The 20066-nt window shown below is 53.0% G+C and overlaps 2 protein-coding genes across 10 annotated transcripts in view; one reads left to right on the top strand and one right to left on the bottom strand.

Moving 5' to 3' along the window:
- The window catches only part of DNAH10 (dynein axonemal heavy chain 10), a 139469-nt gene extending 124962 nt beyond the window's left edge, over positions 1-14507 (top strand). For 4 of the 7 annotated variants that reach the window (XM_046640389.1, XM_046640387.1, XM_046640386.1 and 1 more), the window contains 16 exons: positions 371-600; positions 1595-1868; positions 3379-3483; positions 3889-4043; positions 4636-4790; positions 6122-6305; positions 6943-7143; positions 7783-7992; positions 8170-8265; positions 8986-9157; positions 9619-9750; positions 9921-10132; positions 10220-10387; positions 11579-11759; positions 12881-13026; positions 13529-14507. In XM_046640389.1, the coding sequence (XP_046496345.1) occupies positions 371-600; positions 1595-1868; positions 3379-3483; positions 3889-4043; positions 4636-4790; positions 6122-6305; positions 6943-7143; positions 7783-7992; positions 8170-8265; positions 8986-9157; positions 9619-9750; positions 9921-10132; positions 10220-10387; positions 11579-11759; positions 12881-13026; positions 13529-13675 (2768 nt within the window). In that variant the 3' untranslated portion in view covers positions 13676-14507. Of the gene's footprint in view, positions 1-370; positions 603-1594; positions 1869-3378; positions 3484-3888; positions 4044-4635; positions 4791-6121; positions 6306-6942; positions 7144-7782; positions 8069-8169; positions 8266-8985; positions 9158-9618; positions 9751-9920; positions 10133-10219; positions 10388-11578; positions 11760-12815; positions 13027-13528 lie in introns of those variants that run through there. The other 3 variants (XM_046640388.1, XM_046640391.1, XM_046640392.1) reach the window with 3 other exon arrangements.
- Positions 14508-14608: 101 nt separating this feature from the next.
- The window catches only part of CCDC92 (coiled-coil domain containing 92), a 31130-nt gene continuing 25672 nt past the window's right edge, over positions 14609-20066 (bottom strand). For all 3 annotated transcript variants that reach the window (XM_046640395.1, XM_046640393.1, XM_046640394.1), the window contains exons 2-4: positions 19699-19845; positions 19090-19131; positions 14609-15998 (exon numbers count right to left, since the gene is read on the bottom strand). In XM_046640395.1, the coding sequence (XP_046496351.1) occupies positions 15223-15998; positions 19090-19131; positions 19699-19828 (948 nt within the window). In that variant the 5' untranslated portion in view covers positions 19829-19845 and the 3' untranslated portion in view covers positions 14609-15222. The remainder of the gene's footprint in view (positions 15999-19089; positions 19132-19698; positions 19846-20066) is intronic.

The raw sequence follows: 20066 nt of genomic DNA, 5'->3' as shown, positions 1-20066 counted from the left end.
TCCCCTTCCTCTCGATTGAATTCTGTTAGGCATGGGATGGTTGTCATACAGGTTCTTAAATAGGTTAATCAGGTTTAGGAGCCTCCAACTAGGGTTCCCCAATACGTGGAGTCCTGCATTTTATCTTGATCCATCTTTGCTCTGTGGTCCACCGCTCTGTGTAGCAGTGTGTCCGTTTTGTTCTGTCTGGTATTTTTCGCCTTGTGGCTTTAGAGTGACCTTGGTAGGAGAGTGAGTCCTTGTGTTCCTGAGATGCTGGCTTGGACCCACTCTCAGCTTGCCCCAGGCAAAGCTGTGTCACAGGCGAGAAGACACGGCGACCAGCCTGTCGGGGGGACACGGCAGTGAGGGCCCCCCTTGCTCCCCACAGTCACCCTGAAAGGCCTCGAGGACCAGCTGCTGAGCGTGCTGGTGGCCTATGAGAGGCGAGAGCTGGAGGAGCAGAGAGAGCACCTCATCCAGGAGACGAGCGAGAACAAGAACCTGCTGAAGGATCTGGAAGATTCCCTCCTTCGGGAACTGGCGACCTCCACGGGGAACATGCTGGACAACGTGGAGCTGGTGCAAACCCTGGAGGAGACCAAAGCCAAAGCCACGGAGGTGTGAGCCGCATGGAGATGCGCTGAGCCGGGGATGGGGGGTGCGGCTGTCCTGGGTACTCCTTTGGTGTGACGGTCTCCCCATCTGCTCAAGGAGAAAAGGGGACTCTGTGATCTCAGAGGCTCATTCATGCTCCTGGGTCTTAGTCGCTGAGGGTTTGGGGTGGGGATGGAGGAAGAGAAACATCGATCTGTGCTCTCATCAGATTTGGGCTTTGAGTCATCTGAAGGTTTGCCTGATGAGAAAAGGCCATCTCTATTGGGGAGGGGAGTCCTAAAGGTATTTCCAGGGACCCTTGTGCATCAGGTCAGCCTCTTTCAATTGAGAGTGATAGAAAACCCAACTCGACTTGGCTTAAGTCAAAAGGGAATTTATTGGCTTAGAAAACAGAAAAGTCCAGGGATGGCTTCAGGCGGGGCTGGATCCAGGACTCCAAACATATCATCAGGACTGTTTCTCTCCATTTCTGGGTCTGGGCCTTCTCCTGGGTTGGCTTCATTTTCTGCCTCCCCATGGAGCCAAGTTCCCCTCATGGTTACAAGATGGGTCTGGCCTCATGTCCCCTCAGGTTCAAGTCCAAAGGGAAGAGTGAGAATCTGGTCCTGTCCCTATCCTGAAGGTTCTGGGAGTCACTTAAGTCACGTGCCCACCCCAAATCAATCCCACAGGCTGGGGATGCTATGTGTGGATTGGTTGGGCCTGGGTCACATGATCCTCTCCTAGAGTTGGGGTGGAGCCCCACACTGGAATGAAAGGGGCAAGTTGTGAGTCTCCAAATGAAAGTCAGGACTCTTATTAGAAGAGGCGGCCCCTGGTGCTGGGGAGCCAAGCCACAAATATTCACCATATCTTGCAAGAGGGGGTGCTCTTCAGATCCCCGTGAGCCGCCTCCCACTCCCGCCCTCCGCCTCCTTACTTTCTTGCCCGTTTCATGTCTTCCTGGTTATGGGTGTAAGTCTTCCTGTTTCCATGACAACGTGCATCTTTTCTTTAGGTATCAGAGAAGCTCAAGCTGGCAGAGAAGACAGCCTTGGACATCGACAGGCTGCGGGACGGCTACCGGCCAGCCGCCAGGAGGGGGGCCATCCTGTTCTTCGTGCTGTCCGAGATGGCCCTCGTGAACTCCATGTACCAGTACTCCCTGATGGCCTTCCTGGAGGTCTTTGGGTTGTCACTTAAGAAGTCTCTGCCCGATTCCATTCTTATGAAGCGACTGAGGAACATTATGGACACACTGACCTTCAACATCTATAACTATGGTTGCACGGGTGAGCACCTCCTCAGGCAGATCAGGACAAATGCGCCCCGTGTGTGCACCTCTGGGCTCTGTCTGTCCAAACCTCCTCTTCTAGAAGGACATCAGGCAGACTGGATTAGGGCCACTCTAATGGCCTCATTTTAGCTTACTCACCTCTTTAAAGGCCTTATCTCCAAACAGTCGCATTCTGAGGTGCTGGGCATTAGGGCTTCAGCATGCGGATCTTTATTGTTGTTAGTGCCGTGGAGTCAGTCCCGACTCCCAGCGCTCGCGCACAGCAGACCAGAACCCTGCCCGGTCCTTTTGCGCCATCCTCTCCCCTTCCGGTGCCATCTCAGACAATGCTCTGCTGCCACTCACAGGGTTTTGTGGCAAAGTTTTTCAGAAGTGGGTGGCCAGGTCCTTCTTTCTAGTCCACCTTGGTCTGGAAGCTCTGCTGAAGCCTGTCCACCATGGGTGACCTGCTGGTATTTGAAATACCAGTGGCATAGCTTTCAGCATCACAGCGACACACAGCCACCACAGTATGACAGCCGACAGCTGGGTGATGTGTGCCTGACCGGGACACACACCTGTGCCACTGCAGTGAGAGTGCCTGCTTTTCTCTGGGGATCATTTGATGTCCCCTTCGTGAAGGGTTGCTGAGCAGCTGAATGCTTTTACACCGTAGGCTCTGGACCACCAGGGCTGGCTACAGGGATCTGGGGACAAGTCAGCCGATGCCAACTGGACGGGAAAAAGGTTGAGGACTATTGTTCCCATAGGGCTCCCTTAAGTAGCCGACCCTTCCTTCTAACACACATAAAGTAGAATTGAAATCACAAAGTTTGACTTACACTTTTTTTTCCAGGAACAGATTTCTTGGGTTAAAAAAAAACAAGAACTCTAGTATTTTGCATCCATCTATCAGTAAAGAGTCTGTGGATGGAATGTGCGTACTCTACAACAGAGACTGCTAACCGTGACCCTCAGGCCACACGCGGCCCGCGACCTGCTGCTGGAAATGACGTCTTATTGGCACATGGCCACACCCATTTGTCATATTGTCTCTGGCTGCTTTCACACTGTAACGGCAGAGTTGAGTAGATATGACAGAGCCCACCTAGCCTGTGAAGCCAGAAATATTTACTATCTGGCCCTTTATAGAACGTTTGCTGACAGCTCTTCTAGACAAGAACAGGGAGGAACTTCCACTTAGAGTCGGGCAAACGACCAGCTTTTCACAGAGAAGGTGGCTCTGTCCCTCCGTCATCCAGTCCTGGTCTGCTCTTCAGCCCCGCCTCCTCTCCCGCAGACATGGGGATGCACACGAGAGAGCGGCACGGCCGGCTGCACGCGTGGGCACACCATGTCAACTTTCTGCACTCAGATGTGTTCATGGATGTCACATGTGAACAGGGCTAAATGCAACCGGGCAGTTGGGTGTTCCATCTCATTTCTCTTAAATTTAACCACGTCGTGCGTAAGAGACTCAGTTTTTAAAACAAACTTATCAATACCCATCCGTTGTTTCTCTTCAGGGTTGTTTGAGAGGCACAAGTTACTCTTTTCTTTCAATATGACTATCAAGATAGAGCAAGCAGAAGGGCGAGTCCCTCAAGAAGAATTAGATTTCTTTTTAAAAGGTAATGAATTTGCCTTGTTTCATTCGTCCTAACTCCCTTGACCCACGTTGCACATGTATATACATCTGTTCATTAAAACAAACACTACCAGAAGTTCTCCTTAAAACGTGGCTTCCAACAGCACTGCTTTATTAAATATTTCTGTTGACAGTGCAGCTTCAGAAATGGTTCTGGTTCACTCAGACCAACCAGCCTCCGCCTCGAGGCTGCCGAGGCTGGAAGCCGCGCTGAGCCTGCCTGCCGGGGGTCCCGGGCAGGGACAGGGCAAGCCCGCATCTCCTGCTCTTGCCAGTCCTCTCTTGAGAAACGGATTTTTCCCAAAAGTGAGAGAAGTCCGAGCCCTGAGCTGCTTACTGTCCGTGGTATGTTGGTGTTGGCTGTTTACTTCTCTTCTGTTGTGATTAGGAAACATTTCCCTGGAGAAAAGCAAGCGAAAAAAGCCCTGTGCTTGGTTATCCGACCAGGGATGGGAAGATATCATTCTTTTATCAGAAATGTTTTCGGCTAACTTTGAGCATCTTCCTGATGACATTGAGAAACACCTGGCTGTCTGGCAGGAGGTGAGCGCACGTTCTCTTGCTCCTCTTTGCCTTCCCTACATGTCACTAATCTCCAAACTTCAACTGTAGCCTAACTCCATGTGAGCGAAAAGATAACACTTTGAGAGACCCATTCAGACTATAGTCAGTGCCCTCTGACTCCCCCGATGGAACTCTCCTTTATCTTGTTCAGCTAGCTTTGTGGGAGAACCATCCATCTATCTGTCCATTTGTCTATCTATCCATCCATCCATCCATTCATCCATCAATCCATCTGTCCATCCATCCATTTGTCCGTCCATCTGTCCATCCAACCATCTGTCAATCCATCCATCCATTCATTGGTCTAAGAAATATTTATTAAGCATCTACCATGGACCACGTCCCTTGGTGGGCACTGGGACTCAACATTGAGTAACACTCATCCCTCCCTTCCTGAAGTTCATAGTGTTTTAGGGAAGAAAATGACAAATCTGACTAGAAGTGGCCTTGAGGTTCAGACACTTCTATAGATTTTATCCCCTTACAGTGGCTTTTGGGGAGCTTCACATAAAAATGGGGGCCTATCTCATGTCTGAGTTGAACCAGCATGGATGTTCTTTGCTTTTCCCAGTGGTATGACCTGGATTCACTTGAGCAGTTTCCATTCCCCCTGGGTTACGATAAAAACATCACCCCTTTCCAGAAGTTGCTTATTTTGCGCTGTTTCCGTGTGGATCGGGTATATCGGGCGGTGACCGACTATGTGACTGTAACAATGGGAGAGAAGTAAGTGTATTATTTATGTTTGCTTGGCTCTTCCTGTGGGGTCATCCACACCTGGACTCACAGACGGCAGTGGCTGGTCAGCTCCCAGGAGAACTGTCACAGGCCTTTCTGTGAGCATTATTTAATAGCCACTCTGGAATGGTGCTATTCAAGAGAAATACAGTGTGAACCGCATAGGTAATTGCAAGTTTTCTAGTAGGCACATTCAAAAAGAAGCAGATGTAGGGCTGGCTTGGTGGCACAGTGGTTAAGTTCGCACATTCTGCTTTGGTGGCCTGAGGTTCACCAGTTTGGATCCCGAGCACAGACCTACCGGCCGCTTATCAAGCCATGCTGTGGCAGGCATCCCACATATAAAGTAGAGGAAGATGGGCACGGATGTTAGCTCAGGGCCAGTCTTCCCCAGCAAAAAGAGGAGGATTGGCAGTGAATGTTAGGGCTAATCTTCCTCAAAAAAAAAAAAAAAAGAAGCAGGTGAAATTAATTTTAATAACATTTATTTAACTCAATATATTAAAATATTATCATTTCAATATGTAATCAATGTAAACATTATTGAGATATTTTACACATTTTCTTTTGGTCTTAAGTCTTCAAAATCCTGTGTGAATTACACTTATAGCATATCTCAGTTTGGACTAGCCACACTTCAGGCGCTCAGTAGCCACATGTGCCTAGTGGCTACCATATTGGATAACAGAGCTCTAGAACTGAGTGCAAAGCCAGACAGATAACTTGGAGTTGCAAACTCAAATATGCCTTCGTGACTGGCCGGTGACAGAAATGAGTGAATGACGCTGGGTGGGGACTGTGGCAAACTGGAGAGGTCAAGTCCTGGTCCCTGGGGGCAGCTTTCTCTTAACTCCTGCTGACCAGATACCAGGTGGCAATGGCGACCCAGACCCTCTGACCCTGCAAAAGCAGCTAGAAATTTGGATTTCTACCTGAAATCTGCCACTCTTCATGTATTGGGAACTAATTTTTAAAAAATCTGGAGATGTGGACTATTCAGGACATGCCTGTGAAGTTGTCACTGTGGAACCTCTGGGTTTTGTGGGAAGGGGCGGCCCCGTCAGGAGGCCCCCAGCTCAGCACAGATCTACTGAAGTCAACGCAGATGTGCCAAGCTGTTCTAGAAGGATGCAGAGCGGTCCCTGTCCCTCAGGAGTTTACCATCCAGTGGGTGAGATGTGTGAAAACTGGATTCTAAAACAAGGAGGACTGTGCAGAGAGCTATACCAGAAGGAAGTCCGAAGGTTCTGGACGCTGGGAGGACAGAGCACTGGAGCCGTCCTCCCGGGAGGACCATCCACTTCTCTGTCTTTCTCCAGGTACGTGCAGCCCCCGATGATCAGCTTTGACGCCATCTTGGAGCAGAGCACCCCAAACTCGCCCATTGTGTTCATCCTGAGTCCTGGCTCTGACCCTGCCAGTGACCTTATGAAATTAGCCGAGCGAAGTGGTTTTGGAGGAAACCGCCTCAAATTCCTTGCCATGGGTCAAGGTCAAGAAAAGGTAATTTGTTGTTGGAAGGAACAAGCTCTGAATTTTGGGTGGGCTCCGGCCTCTGTAGGAATGAGTTGACATCTGGTTTTAAACTAAGAGTGCCACTCCACACATGAGCTTGATGTACTTCCGGTCTACAGAGCAGGAATCAAATGCTGGAAGGATGACAATAACAGTATCGTCCTAGATCTGACATTCTCTGATTGCCCAACCTTGCGCCATCACTGTGTTCCGCTGTTTTCAATGCCCTTTCCCACACAGTCATTATTCCCTTTAGTCTTTGCAACAACCCTGTTATGGACCAGGGCTGTCATTGCCCCAGTGACATGGCCAAGAAGTGGTGAGGGTGCAGGTGCGACAGTGTCCGAGAAGTTGAACTGCTTAGGAACAAGGGAGGCCAATGAGTGTACGGTGCTCACTCATCTTCCGGGCTGTGACAGCCCCGTGGACAGAGGCAGCCCGGAAGGAATGCTGAAAGCTTGTTTCTTTGAAGGCTCCCTCTGTAGCTCCTGGGTCACTGGCTTCTTTCTGGCTTCTAGTGGAGTAGCCATGACTCCTCTGGGGGCTTGGAGTGGGTCTCTGGGACAGCAGGGGGTTGGCGTGGCACTGGGACACCAGTTCTTCTCTTCTCTCCCCCGCGGTGCAGCTGGCTCTGCAGCTGCTGGAGACGGCGGTGGCTCGCGGGCAGTGGCTGATGCTACAGAACTGCCATCTCCTGGTCAAGTGGCTGAAGGATCTGGAGAAGTCCCTGGAGAGGATCACCAAGCCCCACCCAGACTTCCGCCTGTGGCTTACCACGGACCCCACCAAGGGCTTCCCCATCGGGATTCTGCAGAAGTCCTTGAAGGTCTGGCTTCAGGACGAACCCTGATGTACCCACAGCCCAGTTCCTCGGCTCACTACCATTTGGGGGGTGTGTGTGTGAGCGTGAGTTTAGGAGTCAACCTAGGGCGCAACTGGAAGCTCACTGGGCGGCAGTGAAGACTCCCAGGTCTGTCTTTACCCCTTCTGGATGCACCCAACACAATATCCAGGTTCGTTTTCACCCACTTCACATTTCTTAAACCTTTTTCTGTCTAATGATGGGCCTGCTGACATCTGCAGTACACTAGTAGTTGTGTGCTCAGGTCTGACTGGTTTCCACGCCCCGTTTAATTTATCCTCCAGAGGATGTTTTGGGAAAGGTTTTGTCATCTCTCTCCATCTCCAGGACAGGTGGAGGGAAAACTGAGCTGCTTTCATGTTACGTTTGAGGGTGAAGAACCTTCCCTGGGTCATTTGATGAGCAAGTGGCAGAGCTAGAACGACATCTAGTCCCTTAACTTCTTCACCCGGGCCCTTAAGAAGAGACTTGCTACTCAGGGGACAGGAGAGATGGCTACGTAAAGATGAAGGAAAAGCCAAGAAGCCTACATTTTGCACACTCTTCAAAGCTGCACTTATGGGTCAGCGGTTTCCATCACAGTTTGTCTTTCTCTTCTGACAGGTTGTCACGGAGCCACCCAACGGGCTGAAACTCAACATGAGAGCGACTTACTTCAAGATCTCTCCTGAAATGCTGGACCAGTGTCCACACCCCGCTTTCAAGTCCCTGGTCTACGTGTTGGCGTTTTTCCACGCTGTGGTGCAGGAAAGGAGAAAGTTCGGGAAGATCGGGTGGAACGTGTACTATGACTTCAACGAGTCTGACTTCCAGGTTAAGACACGCTGCTGCATCCCCTCCCTGGGAAACTTCCTCCGTGGGCTTGTCTCATCCCCGCCCGTTCTGCCAAGTTAGTGACAGCCGAGTCGTTCCTGCCCACACCTGCAGAAGAGTCACAATGCGAGTGACTGTGGCTTTGAGTATAACCCAGCCTGTCCGTCCTCTCTGAAGGTCTGCATGGAAATCCTGAACACGTACTTGACCAAAGCCTTCCAGCAGAATGACCCGAGGATCCCGTGGGGCAGCCTCAAGTACCTAATTGGAGAGGTAGGAGGGTCGTGGGGGGGCCCTTCCGTGGGCTGCCTCCCAGGGCGATGTGGGCTGTGGCCTAGGGCCCTTGTCCATGACCTCTGAGCCCTCAGTGGCTCATGTCTTGCTCCTGCTGCCCATCAGCTGAGTGCCTCTAGTCCCTGTGAAGTACCCCCTCCTCATCACCCCGTTGTTCTTTGTCCTAAGTGAGCGACACTCACGGGGAGGTTCTGGATTCATCGTGCCGGGGGCTCATGCTCTCTAGGAGTCGGCAGTGCCCCAGCCATGCCTCAGGCACGTTGTCAGAGCCTCACTCCCATGGGTGGCGTGGAGGCCCGCTCTGGAGACTGTGACTTTACCCAGAGCTCGTGGGGAAGCTTCCCCTGCACGTGGCTCAAACTGACGTCACCATTGCCAGGTCAAACGGGGCTGCTGGCTTCTTTGGTCGGTTTTTTTGTTGTTGTTCACTCTATCTTGGTGATTTTGCAAATTCCATACTGGCTCCTAGCACTTCACGAGATCTGCTCACCCCCTCGGGCTCTGTGATTTTGTAAACAAGCCCTCTTGTGGACAGTGGGCCGAACCGTTCTGCGAGTCAGCACAGTTTGAGCTGCACAGTGGCTAGGCCGGCAGGAGGACCCCTCAGGTCTTGACCCTGCACTAGCCTCTGGGCCCAGGACCTCAGGGTACACCTGGTAGGTTCCGGGTCCCAGCCGCTCTCACTGCCTGTAACGTCAGGTCATGTATGGAGGACGGGCCATCGACAGCTTCGACCGCCGCATCCTGACCACCTACATGGACGAGTACCTGGGGGACTTCATCTTCGATACTTTCCAGCCGTTCCACTTCTTCCGGAACAAGGAAGTGGACTACAAAATCCCCGCTGGTGATGAAAAGGACAAATTTGTTGGTGAGATTTCTCAGACATCAAAAAGTATTGTAAAAGTTTCTGCTAAGGGAGACGTTCATTTCAGCTGTTCTGTTTTCTGTGGTTGGCTCCATGGCTATTCCGACCCCTGTTCTGGTGGGGCTCCTTGGCTGGAGGGTGTGGTCTATTATGCCTTTTTAGGGGGCCCAGCTGGCTCTTCCTAGCCTCAGAGCTGATGGAGTTAGTTCAGCTCTCCTGTTCTGGAATGATGGCAAATATATCAGATTCTGTCTGGAAGGGCAGAGTGGCCCCCGGGAAGCTCACTGAGCCATTTTCATAAGAGAGAAACATAGCGCTGCATTGGACATGCTGGTGTAGAATTTTTATTTAAAAACACATCACCCACCACTAAGCAGTGGAAATTAGTCTTGCATGTCTGGGGAGGTTGGGGCTGTCGAGGGTGCCTGGATGGTGTAACCTCTGCTTATTCCCTTTGATTACAGAAGCCATTGAGGCCCTCCCACTAGCCAACACGCCGGAAGTGTTCGGTCTTCATTCCAACGCTGAGATTGGCTATTACACTCAGGCGGCTCGAGCCATGTGGGCTCACCTGCTGGAGCTGCAGCCTCAGACAGGTAGCATCTACTGCGAGGACCGGATTATGGCGGTGAGGGTGGAAGGGTGCCGGCACAAAGTGCTGCTGTCAGTTCCTAGGGTTTCCATGCGGCTGGCGCCTTCCCAGGAGCCAGAAGGCTCAGGAGGCCCCGGTCCTGCTTGCTTTCCTCAAAGAGTGTCCTGGTTGTAGGGGAATCCAGCAGTGGCATCAGTCGAGATGATTACATTGGCCAAGTGGCCAAGGACATAGAAAACAAGATGCCCAAAGTCTTTGACCTGGACCTGGTCAGGAAGCACCTCGGGATAGGAATCTCCCCCACTTCGGTGGTGCTCCTCCAGGAGCTGGAGCGCTTCAACAAGCTTGTCCTACGGATGTCCAAGTCTCTGGCTGAACTTCAGAGGGTGAGCATGTTCCTAATGAGCAGGTTACCGCCTACGTCGTGCCTGGCTTTCTGTTAGTCTTGACTGATTGCTCTTGATTCTAAACAGGCCTTGGCTGGAGAAGTTGGAATGAGCAATGAGTTAGATGATGTAGCGAGGTCTCTTTTTATTGGGCAAATCCCTAGCATCTGGAGAAAGCTTGCCCCTGACACCTTAAAGTCCCTTGGAAACTGGATGGTCTACTTCCTGCGGCGGTTCAGCCAGTACACGTTGTGGGTAAGTACGAGACAGCGATCTGTTCGTTGGTTCAAGGTTGAGCCTGGACCCCCTCTGACCACCTCCCGCCCCCTTCTCCCACCCCCAGTGGTACCTCTGTTAGCAGTCAGTTGTGTGCTCCGAGGCCAGAAATGGTCTCTGACTCTGCAAGCATACCTGTGTCTTTCTTCCTTTTCTTTTTTGTTTTTAAGATTTTGAAGCATATTTATGCACAACTTGCCTTATTCGTCTAAGAGTCTATCTTGGCAATTGCTCCATCTAATTACATCTTTTTAGGGTACCCCATTTATTCCATCTCCTGTCCCCTGAGGGACATGTAGGTGGTTACCATTGTTTTTTTTCTTGTTCTTTCTTTCTTTTTTTCCCCCAGTACAAACAACAATCTGGTGCCCATGTCTTTGGATGCTCACATGAGTATATTCCACGGGTAAATTCCTACAGTGGCTGAGTTGGATCAGAGTATGTGCATTTTAAATTCTGGCAGTTCTTATCAGATGTTTTTCTAGACAAGTTGAACCCACAGTGTATACGAATGATTATTTCTTCACCTCTCTGAAACACTGTGTGTTCTTAATATTTTGGGTATTTTCTCCCTGATATGTAAGCAATAATATCTGTTTGGATGTGCATTTCTTTAATGATGGTGAGGCTGAGTGTATTTTACATGCTTATAGACATTTCTCATTTCTTTCTCTGTGAATTGTCTTTTTGTATCTTGATTTCATTTTTATTGAGTTTTCCGCCTTTTTAAATTGATTTTTAAGAGCTCTTTGTATATCAAGGAAATTAGCCTTTTGTCTGCCAGTGTTGCAAACACTTTCCCAGCTTGTTCTGTCTTTTGACTTTGTTTATGGTATTTTTTCCATAGGGAAGTTTTACATTTCTATGTAATAGTCAAATGTATCAGTCTTCTTTTACAGCTTGTGGGTTTTGTACTCCCCACTCCAAGGTTATGACAACAGTCACTGGAGATTTGATGGGGTACTTTCGTGGTTTTATTTTTTGTATCTAAATCTTTGCTCCATCTGGAATTTAGTGGTCCTTCCAAAGGGCTACCAGTTGTCCCAGCACCATCTTTTTGCCACTAAGGTGAACTATGTCTTTTATCATGAACTTGACTTCCAGTTGGCTTTGACCCTGGCATTTGACGGCAGCCCTCGGTTCCCACCAGCTGCTCTCCCTTCTCTCCAGGTCGCAGAGGGTGAACCCAGCGTGATGTGGCTCTCAGGGCTGCACATCCCAGAATCCTACCTCACGGCCCTGGTGCAGGCCACCTGCCGGAGGAATGGCTGGCCCCTGGACCGCTCCACCTTGTTCACACAAGTGACCAAGTTCCAAGATGCAGAGGAAGTGAATGAACGGGCAGGACAAGGTACTCGGCTCATTACGGATTGATAGCCTCTCATTTAGGGTCTCCCTCCCAGAGCCAGCCCTGAATCAAAGCGACAAGCATAGTATGGGCCCAAATGGGCCAAGCCATGATTGAAAGTCAGACTCGTGCAGATACTGGCTGTGTTTGTGCACCATCCATGTCTTGATGTCTCTGAGGGTGAATACATATGTTTCTCTTCTGGTTTCTTTGAGACCTGGGTTGATGTCAGGGATTTCGAGAACTGAGCCATGTTCATCCTGCTCATTTGTGGGAAATGGGCTCCTACATCTTTCAAAGAACTGGATCTCCAGGTCGCTTCCCTGGGAACCTTGAGGGGCCAGGGGCATGGGAGCCAGAAAGCAGGATGGAGTAGGCAGAAATCATTAAATTATGCTATAGCCTGTCCTGTAGACACTGGTTACTGACTGTAAACTGTAGCTGGAAACTGCTGTTTCTGGGGGCCCTGTTGTCATAGTCGGAGGACGTTGAACTGCAAGCAACAAAAGGCCTCTCGAGCTAGCTGAAGGAGAGGGGATGCACGGGGCAAATTCTCAGGGAACGCTCACAGTCCCAGGTGGAGAGGGCAGCGAGGTCTCAGAGGGACTGGCAGGTGTCAGGGCCACCACTCTCTCTGGGCCGAATGACTGTCCTCACCTCTGCTCCTCTGCATGTCTGCTGTGTTCTCCTCCCCAGAGACCACTTTCTCTGTGAGGCTTCGACTTCCTGCCCCCCAGTCACTCTGGCTCGGGGCGTCTTGGGTTGCTGTGGTGCCCAACTGACTCTGAGGCTTTCATCTTTATAGCCTGGGGCCCACGGCCGTCTAAGTCTGTGTATCTTGGTACCAAATTGCTGGGGAGAGGTGACCATACCTTGCCCACTTTGCTGTGGCCATGGGGGAGGGTCATAGGGTCTTCAGAGCATCCCTCTGGGGGGCTGTTCCTCTAAAGGTGGGCAGGGCAGAAATAATGCCACCTCTTTTGGAAAAGGCCTGGGCTGTGTCTGGGGCAGGAGGACCAGTTAGTTATCTTTCTTTTGTTCCACATGAACATCTGACAGAGCTGTTACACAGTGGAATTACAGATGCCTCCGCGGACATCCCGGTCTCTTCCTGGTATCTCTAGGGTGCTTCGTCTCAGGACTGTATCTCGAAGGCGCTGACTGGGACATAGACAGAGGCTGTCTTATCAAGAGCAAGCCCAAGGTGCTGGTTGTCGACCTGCCGATCCTGAAGATCATCCCCATTGAAGCCCATCGCCTCAAACTGCAGGTGACAGGCCACGTCCGCCTCGTGTCCCCTCTGCTCTTCTGCCTGTAGTTGTACACGAGGCGGGTTCAGACAGTCCTGCATTTTAAAACAGGGGCGCTTGACCCGCCCCCCCGGGTCGGGGAAGCCTGGGAGGCATGATAAAAGCCATAGAGCCACTGCTCAGGAAAATGTGCACGCGCACATGTGAGTGTGCAGAGACTTCCGCAGGAGGCACAGATTCAAGGTTAGAAGCCAGGGTCCAGACTACCTTCGGGAGAGCCTCCTCCTTGTGCAATCTGCTGGGCATCGCTCGAATCACAGAGTCGTTGCGTCTGGTGTGGGCGGCTCTGCCTGGCCGGATCCACTTGTAATGAGCGTATCTGGGGGAAGCCTCGTCTACACTAAGTGAGCGGGGGTTGCCCGCCCCGCCGCTCGTGAGGCCCGCACCCCAGCGCCAAGGTTAAGCTCCCCTCTCCGGGAGTGAGCCCTCTCGCCTCTCCTCTCACATGCCCTTCCTTTGCAGAACACCTTCCGGACGCCCGTCTACACCACCTCCACGAGAAGGAACGCCATGGGCGTGGGCCTGGTCTTCGAAGCCGACCTCTTCACCGCGAAGCACATCTCCCACTGGGTGCTGCAGGGGGTGTGTCTCACCCTCAACTCGGACTGACCGCGGGGCCCGTGGCTGCCGAGGGCGCGTTGGGCACTCCTGAGGAAGGATCGAGGCCGCTGGCATTTCCTGGGGCCTCTGGGGGGGTGGGACGGGGGTTGACACTGATTCTCCTTTCGTTTGGAATCAGCCATTTTCATCTCTTTCCATATAAATCAACCTGAATGGTATTTTTTTAAAAACTGTTTTTTAAAGATTCTGTGTATGCGAAAACTAATACTAGAGAGCATTTTAAGATGTGTTTTCTGTTCCTTCTCAGAGGAAACACTTGATCAGGCAAAAGTGCCTGGCGTGTCATTGGCACCAGCGAGAATGCAGGTTTTCGAGGGCCTGTGTCTGACAGTCCGGGTCTGTTCCACAGGTGCCTCTCTGGCAAGAGCTGTCCGCTGAGGTGTGGGGGGAGGGCCGAGGCCACGGGCGGGGTCAGGCGGGCCCCTCCCTGGGCTGATGACACCACAGTCACCACGGCCACTCCTCCCGGTCCCATCCGTCCGTCCGTGTGGAGCTCTGGGCGTGTGGGCAGCTGTGAACTCGCTGTTTAACGCCACACGAGCTCCTGCCCCAACCTGCCTGGGTCTGTGTGGTGCTGGGTGCAGACTTAGAACCTCCAGGATCTGCGGCTCCTGGGTGTCCCTTCCTTCGGTGCACCACGGGGCTAGCCTGGAGCCCTGGCCGGTGTAGCTGGAGGCGAGGAGCATCTGCCCGACGACAGAAGCGCAGACCATTCTAAGGGATAGCTCTGGAAAGTGAGAGATTACAGGGCCTCCTCCTTCCGGCAGGGAGGCCGCCACGCCAGGGCCGCACCCCGGGGAAGAACAGGGAGAGCAAGAACGCAGGTGTTCCTGGGGGTCTGCTCCTTCTCTCCCTCCGGCGGTCCCCCCGACCCTCCCTCCAGGTGGTTTAATAAAAGACACAGAACAGAAAGAAGGCAGGTTTAGAAAATAAAGTTTGTTGGGATCTTGAACATTCTGGATAAAACTAACAAAAAATATGAACACACATTCAGGTTGTGGTGATACGAGGAGTAACGTCATCTTATTTAGTTCCCGTGACATACAGCTGCTCGGTTATCGGTGCCGCCCTGGGGGAGGTGTGTCAGGAGGTGACAGGGTCTCCAGGAGGCAGCGGGGGCTGCTCCGGACAGGCTGCCCTGGAACCTGGAGGGACAGGTCAAGGTCGCTATGTGTTGCTCCGACTTTCTAATTAGGCGTGTGACTATCTGGCTTCGTTAACGTCGAGGATAGTGCAGCCTGCGGCCTGCGCTCTGCCCACGAGCGCACTGAGGTGCACGGACGGGGACTGAAAGCAAGCAACGCCGCACACGGGTGTTGGCCACAGCGATTAGTAGGTACATATTCTGCAGCAGGGACACAATCATATTTTGGTGTCAGTAAGAGGGCAAGAGGAGCAGGAGGAGAATCATCTGTTGACAGGTCAAAAAAAAATTTGGCATGCATGGGAAAAAAAAAAAAGAAAGGTGCGGACGAGTGTTTCCTAGGAGTGATCACAGTGCGTCGACGCCGAGGGCGGGGGGCGCCTGCCAGGCTTCACACAGTTCTGTCCGTCCCTGAGTGCTTCCTCACGACGTTGCCTCCGTTCACCTGGTCCACGGCCAGCGTCTCCACCTCGGGCTGGGCCTGCGGCGGGGCGCCGTGGTGGATGCGGTGCGCCACGCCCACGTGGGCCTTGTGCTGCTTCTCGCGGGCCGGGCTGTGCTGCTCGCCCGAGCTGCGTTCAGAAGCGATGGGGGGGATGACCAGGGGCCTCTCCTTGATGAGGTGGACCTCGGCTGACTCCCTGGCCAGCAGGAACGGCGTGGGGTCAGGCATGGCATCCACGGGCTCCCGCAAAAGTAGTTTGCGGCTCTCGGCCCCAAATCTGTAGACTTCCTCAAATTCAGGGTGCAGGGGGGCGGACAGGCTCTTTTTCATGCGGCGGCGGGGCGTTTCGGGCAGCTTGTCCTTGGGGGGCGCTGGCCTGTAGCTGGCCAGCACGGGGCTCCCGGACGGGCTGCCGTCGGAGGTGCCGCTGGAGCTCAGCAGCTTCCGCTTGGCGGCGTGCAGCTGGGCCGTCAGGTAGGCGATGGTGCCGGCGCGCTGCTCCAGCTCGCTGGACAGCATGCTCAGCTTGTGGCTCTTCACCTTGAGCTCCTCCAGGTACTTCTTCTCCCTCTCCTTGATGGTGTTCTCCAGCACCGCGATCATCGCGTTCTTCTGCTCCAGTTCTTTCAGCAACTCATTGTTTTCGTCCTCCTTGAGTTTCAGCTGAGCTTCCAGTTCTTCACATCTTTTCTTTAGTTCACTGCTTCTAGAAGATCCATCTCCTGGAAGAAGAAGCCGAGCGGCCAGGTTAGGAATCCACCGAGCAGAGGCAGGGAGAGCTGTGTGTGTGGGAGGCCCCGTGCAGGCTGGCCTCGTGGCCCGTGTCGGGGTGAGCGTGAGGAAGAGGGGTGCTCAAAGGCCACACGGAAGGCAGGGCTGTGGGCCGGGTGTCCTGCACCCACCCTGGAGGCAACAGCTTGGACCTAAGCCACGGCCCCCACCCCTAAGTCCTCTCCCCTCACCTGAGGGTGGGAGACCAGGTGGTCTCTGAGGCCCCTTCCAGCTCTTAGTTCTCTGGCTCACTGCATAAAAGAATGTCTCCAAATTTTAAGAATGCTGAAGCGAAAACAGGCATTTCCAGAGTGTGAGACCTCACCAAATACTTAGGATTAGAGTGGGCAGGTGCCTCCGCCTGCTCAGGTGATGTGTATTAAATGGCTGCTCCATTCAAAGCACATTTGGAAAGACAAATGTAAAGCCTCCCCAGGTCTAACATGCCAAGACTCTCAAGTTGCAGAGGAGACAGCATGTCTGGCTGCTGCCTTACCCCAACGACACTGGTCCCCTCTCTCGTCTCTTAGAGAGGTGTCCTTGTCTGTGCTCGGCCGTTGCCTCTGCCCGCCCTGCCTGAACACCATGTGGCCACTCCTGCGTGCCTCTCAGAGCCAGCCCTTCAGCAGGTGTCAGTGCTGCCTCCCCTCCCCGTCCTCTAGGGACCTGGGACCCACCTTCGGCCACCTCGGCCTCCCGCTTGCTGGCTGCAATTACATCACGCCCACGTTGGCACCCTGGCTCCACGCCCAGCACCACCGCCCTGCTCCTCCTCACATGCCTGGCTGGCCCTCCTCCTCGCCTGGCTCCTAGAAATTTGGGGCTCTGTCCACTTCTTTCTAGGCTCTTCCTTGCTGATTGGGAACTCACCTGAGGGTCAGCTCCTAAGTCAGACTTCTGAGTGCTAATCCTACAGGTGGTGCCCATCAGACCTGCCCCTCAAGGCCAAGCATCTGCTCTCCTCCGGCATCTGTTTCCCCTGGGACTGCTCTGGCCCTCCCCCCTCGATGCACACGCCCCTGAGGCCTCCCTGTCAGCTGGTCAGTCTCCCTGTCTCCCCTCTGTCTCCGGCTCCTGCCTCCTGGCCTTGGTCCAGCCTCCTTTCGGGTCTTCCTGTCTGCTTTCAGCCCATCCTGTGCTTAGCAGGCCGGTCACCCCTCTCAACAGTCCAGCCCCCCGTTCAACAGCGGCTTCTCACTGCCGAATGAGCTCCACACTGCAGACTGCTTTCCAGTTCCTCACCTGTCCCCAGTGTCTTCTGCTTCCACTAAGCTTCCACCTTGCCCCCAAGCCCCTCTCTCTCGGTCTGTCTCTACCTCCATCCCCGACCCACCTCCAGACCTGTGTGTCTAAGCTCCTGGTATAACCACTCCCCCAGGCCCAGCCCCAGCGATGGGTGTGCACTGACCCCTGCCCTGGCCTTCCGCTCCCTTCCCAGGGCCTCGTCTGTCTGGCTGTTCCCCACCTGCCTCAGCCACGGCTTCTGTGCCGTGTTCTGTCAGCCAGACTCTGAGCACGCAAGGCTCCATGGGCCATGGAACTGTTTTGTGCACAGCAATCTGTACATCACAAACTTACTGCAGTGAATTAGTGTATTCTTAAAAAATATGTGTCTGGGTCTGGCCCCGTGGCCGAGGGGTTAAGTTCGCGCGCTCCACTTCGACGGCCCAGGGTTTCGCTGGTTCGGGTCCTGGACGTGGACATGGCACTGCTCATCAGGCCACGCTGAGGCAGCGTCCCACACAGCACAACTAGAGGGACCCACAACTAGACTATACAAATATGTACTGGGGGCTTTGGGGAGAAGGAGAAGAAGGAGAGGAAAAGTTTGGCAACAGATGTTAGCTCAGGGCCAATCTTTAAAAAAAAAACTGTCCACGTGTGTGTGCGTGTGCGTGTGTGTGTGTGCGTGCGTGCGTGTGTGTGTGTGTGTGAGAGAGAGAGACATGTCAGTAAATGACCTCCTTAGAAAGGATGCAGCAATACTATCTTCCAGGAGATTTGTCTTTTTGGCCAGAAAGAAAAACAATAGATTCTGAAACGCAGTTTCAGAGGTAATGAGAGTGACAGAGACATGGAAGCACATGGCTCTGAGGCCACGTGGGCTGAGCCCTGCCACCCGAAGGGCTGGCTTTGGCATGGCATTCAGACTTGGTGCCCACTCATCTTCCCACCACGGCCTGCGGGGCAGCAGCCCAGGGCTGACACAGGGGCCTTGCCTTCAGCCCAAACCCAGGCTGCAGGGACCTCAGCCTCCTCCTGAGGGAGGTGTGTGGCCACTGAGACTCAACAGAAATGGCCCATGTCTTTCACAAGGAATCGGACACACTCATCCATAATAACTCATTGCGAAGCTATTTAGAAAAAGCTTTCTTGACTCAAACGTGGATTCTGCACTCTCCAAATCCACACCCTGGCCTGGGGAGCAGGCTGTTTGTAACAGGCCACAAAGGCCACAGTTTCTACCTCCTCTGCCCTGCTGCCATCAGGCTGATGTCCTCTGGGGTTCCCTGAGGTCCCTGAGGATTCTGGTCGGGGGAAGCATTTCTGGGGCTGCAGTGTAGAGAAAGATGCTCACCGATCCTTTGGGGGCTATCTAGTAGTTGATCACTCACTCAGCCAATATTTAGAGGGCACCTGCTCTGTGCCAGGTCCGAGGGACACAGAGGAGGCGGGGCCCTGCTCATTCTCCTCTATCTCTCTAGTTTAAATCACATCTATTTCTTGATTACAGAGGGAACACATAGTCACTGTAGAAAAATCAGAATATCCAGAAAAACATATAATAGATATTCCAAATATATGTGTCAATCAAAAGACAATAAAACCACTCATTCCTCCCCCACCCACCAGCTGACAGCCCCTCCTAACACCCAGGCGTCCAACTTCCTGCCATCTTTTCTCAGAGAGCTCTGGTCCCTGTGCAACCGCTCACAGTGACTGTGTTGTCTTTTAAGTGTGTAACGGGTGAAAACAAACGGCATCAACACGTGCAATGGAGGAAACAATACCATCATTAACTTCCGGGGCAGGGGTTCTTACCTGTCTGTTCCGAACTTTTGAGTGTCAGCTCATACGTTAAATCTAGAAAGGAAATCATATACATTAATTTTATGTGGTTACAGTATATTCCAAAACCTCCATCGGCTCTGAAAATGCAGCACTGATTCCCATGGTCAGCCCGTGAGTCCTGCCCAGACAGAGCAGGGCTCGGCAGCACTGGGGGCAAGGGTGAGAATGCAGAAGACATCAGCTGCCCATACTTGCTAGGGCTCAGAGGGGAGGGACCTTCCCTTTGCCTAAAACACATCCCTACCATCCACAGTTAGCAGCTTGATCTATATATTACACTTTGGTCATCGGTTCCAAAACGCATTTTAAATTTTAACCACGGCATTCTGATCTTTTAAGTCCTCAGTGGGCCAAGAAATGGTTTTCCAGCTTCATGCTTGGTGCAATTTGATTAGGCAAAGAAAATGAGGTAAGGCACCCGAACGGACTCCGCGATGACGGGGTTAACCACATCAGAGAGAAGGGTCACCCCTTCTCCCTGCGCAGGAGCCTGGCCCCCATGCAAAACCGTCCTGACAACGGGTTCTGCTTTGCTCTGGCCGCAGGCCGGGAGCCGGCCCGGAGCTCGCGCCCTGGTACCTGTGCAGTGCTGCTGCAGCCGCCTGATCTCCGCGTGCAGCCCCTTGAGCGTGCTGGCGTGCTCCCGCTGCAGGAACAAGAGGTTCTTCTGCGCACTGTGCAGCTGGTTCTCCAGGTTCGTGGCTGCCATGCTGACACTCAGATGACCTGTGGGACACACAGACCCTGGTTGCTGGCCCTGACAAAGAGGGTCACGGGGTGGCAGGCTGGAAGGGGGTGCTGCCTGCTGACTGCTGTCGGTGGCTCTGTGGGGTTGTTGGCAGTGTGAGGCCGGCTCTGGACACAGAAGGTCCATTAGATCCAGGGCTCCCGATTCCGATCCCAGCCTCTCCGCCCGCCGCCTGACTTCACCAGCCTCTCCGCCCGCC

Source organism: Equus quagga, chromosome 15, assembly GCF_021613505.1.
Source record: "Equus quagga isolate Etosha38 chromosome 15, UCLA_HA_Equagga_1.0, whole genome shotgun sequence".
Taxonomy (NCBI): domain Eukaryota; kingdom Metazoa; phylum Chordata; class Mammalia; order Perissodactyla; family Equidae; genus Equus; species Equus quagga.
Note: the sequence above shows the minus strand (reverse complement) of the source record. Positions and strands in the feature narration are given on the sequence as shown.